The sequence below is a fragment of the Pseudopodoces humilis genome, chromosome 11 (genome assembly GCF_049639895.1).
Source record: "Pseudopodoces humilis isolate 2021_Gansu_Grassland_sample_001 chromosome 11, ASM4963989v1, whole genome shotgun sequence".
Classification (NCBI taxonomy): Eukaryota; Metazoa; Chordata; class Aves; order Passeriformes; family Paridae; genus Pseudopodoces; species Pseudopodoces humilis.
In genome coordinates, this window is record NC_142210.1 from 18,570,372 (window position 1) to 18,577,023 (window position 6,652).

General features: G+C 43.1%; 1 protein-coding gene across 8 annotated transcripts; it reads right to left on the minus strand.

Moving 5' to 3' along the window:
• Positions 1 to 1,187: 1,187 nt before the first annotated feature.
• Positions 1,188 to 5,672, minus strand: ZNF639 (zinc finger protein 639). Of its 8 annotated transcripts, none has more exons than XM_088061245.1 (6): positions 5,575 to 5,672; positions 5,160 to 5,264; positions 4,057 to 4,133; positions 3,439 to 3,534; positions 2,743 to 2,883; positions 1,188 to 2,473 (listed from the first exon to the last, which is right to left on the minus strand). In XM_088061245.1, exons 3-6 carry the CDS (start codon positions 4,112 to 4,114, stop codon positions 1,326 to 1,328), a joined length of 1,443 nt encoding a protein of 480 aa, XP_087917371.1. In that variant the 5' UTR covers positions 4,115 to 4,133; positions 5,160 to 5,264; positions 5,575 to 5,672; the 3' UTR covers positions 1,188 to 1,325. The 8 variants fall into 8 exon arrangements, with proteins under 8 accessions (XP_087917371.1, XP_014109808.1, XP_014109804.1 ...); XM_014254333.2 differs by lacking the exon at positions 5,575 to 5,672 and adding an exon at positions 4,519 to 4,622 and having other exon boundaries at positions 5,222 to 5,376; XM_014254329.2 differs by lacking the exon at positions 5,575 to 5,672 and adding an exon at positions 4,519 to 4,622 and having other exon boundaries at positions 5,160 to 5,376.
• Between the last annotated feature and the right edge of the window lie 980 nt (positions 5,673 to 6,652).

Below are 6,652 nucleotides of genomic sequence, written 5' to 3' on the forward strand. Positions count from 1 at the left end.
TGTTTGATACATTAATTATCTCTATACAAAGCTTGCAATAGACAATCTTACATTACAAATTTACAGTCAATGAAGGAAGAAATGTAAACTGCACCAGTAATTTATGGTTATTTTCACCGTGGTATCTAGCATAATCTAAGTGACCCCACACTTGTCTTTTTATCTTTTTAATAGATAAAAAGTATCTATTTCCAAGTGGATACTTGGAAATAGAACTACAGAATGAACTGTAAAAACTCACAACTATTACAATGGCAGGAAAGTGCTATATGTAATATAAACAAATGTGTGAAATAATTTGAGAGTTATTAGTAAAAATTTTGTAATGTACCAGTCTTTTCAGCCCATATATAAAAGTTTGAAATTTACAGAGTTAAAATAACATTCCTCAAGTTACTAGTGGTGGAAAGATAATGATAAATATACAGAATTATTACAATATAGACTACTAGAAGTTTGCTCTAGTCATAGGTTAGTGACATACATAATTTCAGTGAGAGCTAAACTAGGATTTTACGCAAGAAATTAATCTCAGCAGGATCACTGTGAATTCCTTTTGCAATTACTCTTTAGAACATGATCCAATCCAAACCCAAGCAATGGATGTCTCCTCAGCACATTCAAATACAAGAACTGAAGGTATATAAGGGAATATCATGTGGGAGTCGTGTCGAAGAGTGTGTTGTACATGTGTTGGACAGTCCCACAGATAGGACTTAAACATAGAACAAAGGGAACACTGAGGTCAGAAAGGTATCCCAAGAGAAAAATAGGACAATTGAAAAAGCTTATCAGGAGCATGAGGTGGTAAATGAAGGCTGGTATGTGAATCTGCAGATGTCCATGTCTGGGAACTTTTGGAACACACTTATCTTTGGCAGGCCAGTGCTATTGCTAAACACCAGTGCAATGACCTGCTGCCACACAGGGTAACATGAGCTGGATGTGGAACTGAAACCAGTATTGGGTTATTTAAGCATGGAATTAGGTATTTGCTTTGTTTTTGTGCCTTTTTAAAGTCAAGAGAGGTCTTGTACACTGGACACGAAAGAGTAGGATGACCATCAGAATTCGTATCACAACATGCAATTACGCCCACTGTCCCTCCCCACAAAATCTGATCCATCACACTGTAAATGTGATTATTCCTACTGAAACCCCTAGACAAGGAAATTCACAACACCAAGTGCTATACATGCTTTACTGATATAAAGATGAAAACATTAGAAATGTAAAATTGTTGTTAAAACTGTATTTAATATCACATTCCAGTGACTGGAAATTAATTCCAATTCTAACAAATTGATTACAGGGAAAGAAAGCAATCACACTGTCTCATGTATCTGAAGATGACTTAAAAGATCTTTTTCATTCCCAAACCTCATTAAACAATCAGTACATTTATGAGGCAAATCTGCTGAATGCCTAAAATCCAAATGAGTTTTAAGGTCTTCAATCTGTCCCGTTGAATATTCACAGTACTGACACAAATAAATCCCTTCAGATAAATGAGAGCTTAGGTGCTTGCAATATTCTAACATACCTGAAAATCCTTTCCCACAGTCATCACAAACATGAGGGAATATTTTGGTGTGCTCAATAGCTACATGCCTGTTGACATTTGTATGCAGCCTGCTCCTAAAGCCGCACACCTGGCACACAAAGAAGTTTTTGCATTTGTCAAAACTGATTTTGTTGATGAGGCTGTACTGGCCACGCTCCTTGTTGTTGTAGCTGTCGCTGAGCTCGATGAGCCGGCACGCATGCTCGTTCACCACGTGGCTGTGCAGATCCTCGGGGTCGTTTGTCTCATGCTCACAGAACTGACACAGGTACTGCTCGTCACAGCTGTGCTCCTGGAAGTGCAGGTACAGCTCGCTGCTGGAGGAGAACTGCACATCACACTGCTCACACCAGTAAAGGTGGTCGTTGAAGTGAGTGTCTGCTATGTGCTGACTCAGATTCTCAAAAATCACCGTTTTGTAATCGCAGTATTTACAGATGTATGGATCTTCCTCGTGTAGTTTTACGTGTTCAATGAGCTGCACTTTGCTGGAGAAACTTTCTTTACAAACTTTACAGACATGAGTGTCTGTACATGTCTTATGCTTCAGGATCATGTGCTGCTTCAGATCAGAGAAGTACTTGCTGTTGAACTCACAGAGCTCACATTTGTACAAGCCGCTGCTGTTGGCTCTCAGCAAAGGCCATTTCTGTTGAGCTGTGATATTCAAAGCCTGGTTCTTCTCAAAGATTTTACAGGTCTCCAGAGGGATTTCCTCAAGGTCCTCAGCTTCCAGCTTCTCAGGTGACACAGTCTGTGTTTCTATATCGTGAACTTCTACAGCATTCACTTCTGTTGTAGAAATTTCTACAGTTTGGATATCTAGAGGTTTCTCTTCTTCTGTGGGGCTGTCACTGAATATAGGTGAGTCACATAAGTCTCTGCACATTCCATTGTTAGTACCTTTATCTGCAAAAGAAAATACATAATAGAAGGTTGAAAAATTCCACAACAAAACACCTGGGCCCATTTTTAATTTTTCAGTCAGCTGCAGCAGCTTTCAAATGCAAATACCAGTTATTTTTCTCCTGCCAGACTATGCTGTATTTTCAGCTAACAAAACAATAGCAGAAACTATAAATCCTTCACCATTTCTGTCAAAGCAAGGAAGTTACATGAAAAACCAGCAGCAGCTGTGCTCTCCAACCTCTCAGCACCTGATCTGCAAACACACTGACCTTTACCTTTATCCCTCTTTTTAGGGTCTGTACAGTGCATCCCAACGTTTGAGTGTGCCCCGCTCCAGTGAGAGCTCCCGGCATGCACTGGACTCCCATCATCATCTGTGTCCAGGCTCTGCACAGGACTGTGGAATCTACCTGCAAAAGGAAGGGAAGCATTTCCTTGTCATCATTCGTCCACACTAGCATCATCCTGATTCCTTGATTTAGTCATAGGCCTTATTCACTATTTATTTATTATACTTGCATAAATTTATCTACTAAGCACATCATAACCTACATTTTAAAAAAAGTAACAATAAGTACCTTGAAAATTATTTCTATACATGCAGAGAAAAACAAAAGAATTCAAAAAATAGCAACTCTGTCTAGAAGATTTCAGCAGAAAATAGTCAGCTGATTATAAAGAAAAAACATTTAAAGGACATTTAAAGGACACAACTTAAAAACTTTGTTACCTAGGTAAGTAAGTATTTGAAGTTGTTTAAAGGGTCTTTTTGTTGTCATTGTTTCTATTTTGAAAAGTGTATTTCAACTGGAACAATGGAACAACCTCCCAGCAGTCTAAGGCCCATCAGATCACAAGGACACTTAGGAATCACCTGCTATATATTGTGTATTCCATTTGCTTCTATGAATAGGAACATGACATGTTGAAGAACTGCAGAACAAGACCCTAAAACACAGTCTTACCTCTGTTTATATCTGGCTGTCTCATGGAACAGACGCTATAGCAGTGGTCAGAAAAAATTCCACTGTTGTCTATGTATCTGCTTGCACCTGAAGAATCTAAACCAAAACATAAAAAAAAATAAAAATTAAGTACTCATGTCTTGTAGCTACAGATGTATTTCACTTTCATCAAAATTCTTTTCACATTTTTACTTCTCATTTTGGAAAAATTCTTGTTGTGATTTACACCTTCCAGCTGCTGCCCTGATGTTTGGAGTATCGTGTCTCTGCTCCCACTGAGGACATTGACAAGTGCACAGTATGTTCGGTGCTGAACACCCCAACTTTTACAGAATTCCTCCCCTCTGTGCAAGCAGAATCATCTTCATTTGTAGCTAAAGCCAGTTCCCCCATGTGCAGGGAGTACAGAACAAACCATTCAGGTGCATTGGCTCAAAGTGGCCCAGCAAAGGAGCCTGCAGAGTGGGTGCTGCCCATTCAAGCTAAGATTTCTTATCCCACTGTTTATATCACTGCTTTTCTATGTGTTGGTACATGTGGTACCTTCTTGTGAAGTTATTATTCTGAAAAAAAAAGATTAACTTACTAAAGTGTACATAACTCAAGCTCTAGACTGACCTGAGTAACGAGAAGGATGCAGAGTCTTCCTTTTCCTCTTTTTAGGATGTTCATTCATTTTGAACCGTCTGCATGAACTGTAAAGTAAAAACATTAAAGAATTAGACTTGTTTGTATCTAGTTTATCTTTCAGAACCTTATGGACAAATATAAACATTTTGAAAACCTGCATATCAAATATAAAAGTTTTTTCCTACTCCCCCTTCTTGTCCCCCAGCCCATTTTAATACAGTTAAGAACCCACTAAATGCACACAATTGCTGAAGTCCAGTTTCACATTCCGGTCCTGGAGCAGGTTCACCCTACGGACAGACAAGTCAGAACTACAGGTACTCCAGCACACAGGATCACCTACAAGCCTTCTCTCCAGCACCCTTTTTGTCAGATGGGACATTCTGAGGCCAGAGCCCTTCAGAAACAAGTTTTAGTGTTTAAAATACTAACACAATCATGCTCTCTTACCAAAAATCCTAAACTCTTCAGTATCAGGAAGCAGAGCAGCTAAGAAGCTGATGGCTGTACAGCTTCCAAATGTAGTGAATGCATCAGCTTAAGAACATTTTCACCTATGGAGTGACAGCATTTTAAACCACTTAAAACTTTAGCACAAAATAGAAAAAAAACCAGAACCAGATACAAGCGATAAAAATAATGAATCTATGGAAATTAAAGCTAGAAACATAAGAACATAAGAAGTTGATATTAATTTCGGTTTAGAGCATCAAAATTAGTAAGGTGGATGCACTGGTGTATTTATTTTTCTTTTGTCTCAGGTTGGCTTTTGCTGCACTTGGCAGCTCCTGAGAGCAGAAAAGTATTTGGAACTGAAACACTTGAGCTACATACGGGACAAACAGTGCTGAAGAAGAAAAGGCTGCAAACAAGGAATGTGATGTAGGTTGCCATAACTGAAGAGCACTTGCGGGCCCAGGATCTCCTGCAGTCAGTGCCCTGCCCCAGAGGTGAAAGGACGGAAAGAAGGGCCCTGATCAAGTCAACTATGTTCTCCTGAAATTATGTATTTTCTCAACTAAAATTTTACTTCAAAGGATGAAAAAAATCATTGATTTTAACGTTGTATCATTATCTAGAAGTATCAGTACCTTCACCGTTTTCTGTGATTGCAAAGGAAGAGCCGCCAGCGCACTGACACGGCAAGTCTCACCCCAGGTAACGCGCTTGTTCTGTTCCAGCCGCTTTCCCTGGCCCTGAAAAGCGGGATCCAGGCTCGGAGAATCGGGATCCCGATGGCCCCGGGGCGGCGCGGCCTGCGCAGAGGCCGCACCGGGACCTCAGGCGGGAGCGCGGCAAAGGCACCGCTCCGCCCCGGCGGCAGCCGCGGAGCCGCGGGCAGGGGCGAGGCCGCGACCCCGCAGGGGCGGCGGGAGAGAGCCGGGCCCGGGGCCGCACCGGGAGAGCCGCGAGCCAGGCCGTGAGTCACAGCTCACCTCCCCAGCGGGGCCGGGGCACGGGCGGCTCCCGCCCCACGGCTCCCCGGGCGCTGCCGCCGGGACTCACCTGCCGGCCGCCAGTGCCGCTCCGCTCCTGCCGGGCCCGGCGCGGCCGCTCCGCCCGCCCCGCTCCTCGCGGGCCCGGCCCGGCCCGGCCGCTCGGCGGGCAAGGGGCGGGAAACGGGGGAGGGGCCGCCGCCCGCAGCGCCCCCTGCCGGCCACGGCCGCCGCCGCACCCCCCCCGTCGCCATAGCGACGGCGAGGGGGCCTAAATAAACCTTTCGTTTATATTTCATCTGTACCCGATACCCTCGGCACAGCCACGTTTTCATCTGCAGGCCGCGCCCACGCCTGCAAGGCAGCTGACAGCATGTAAGCTTCAGAACAGTGTCAGCACTCAGATTTTACACAAATGGTGTCAAAGCAAGAACCTCATGATGCTCAACTTCACTTTTCGTGTCGATGTAGAAGTTGTCCCTTAGAGCTACAGTATAGGAGAATCGAAATAAAGTATAACATAAATATATACAGTACAAGAAAGAAATATATACATACAAGAAAGACAAGGAGTTATTGGAGAGTATCCAGCGAAGGCACAAAGTGAGGAGGGGTCTGATGCATCTCTTGTGAGGAGAGACTGCAGGACTGGGCCTGGTTAGTCTGGAGCAGAGACAGCCCAGGGGATCCCATCAATGCACATCAATATTTCAAAGGCAGGGGCCAGAAGATGGTGCCAGACTCTTTTTGGTGGTTCCAAGCAACAGGACAAGGAGCAATGGCCAGAAACTTAAAAAAAAGTTTCACCTCAACATGAAGAAAACTTTGTTCACATTGAGGGTGGCAGAGCACAGAGGGAGGCTATGGATTCTCCCTCTCTGGAGACATTCCAAACCCATCTGGACATGTTCCTGTGTTACCTGCTCCAAGTGACCATGCCTTGGACTGGGTGATCTCCAGTGGTCCCTTCAAAACTAACAATTCCATGATTCTGTGAAATATGTATAAATAAGGGTTTGAAAATTAAAATAAGCAACTCTCCCTTTTCCAAATTTATAATCATATCCCTCTTCGCTGATTTCATCTTCACTTTTTATCATGCCGTGGGGAAAAAGCACCAATTGTATTGTTTCATGAAGGAGAATTGC

Bases quoted from the DNA above. Each gene is read 5' to 3' on its own strand.
- ZNF639 (XM_014254328.2), bottom strand. From the start codon at position 4,228: ATGCAGGTTTTCAAAATGTTTATATTTGTCCATAAGGTTCTGAAAGAT. The intron at 3,535-4,056 runs GTCAGTCTAGAG...GTTTTGGTTTAG, and splicing joins GCATCCTTCTCGTTACTCAG to ATTCTTCAGGTGCAAGCAGA. The intron at 2,474-2,742 runs GTCAGTGTGTTT...TTTCTTTTGCAG, and splicing joins AAAGAGGGATAAAGGTAAAG to ATAAAGGTACTAACAATGGA.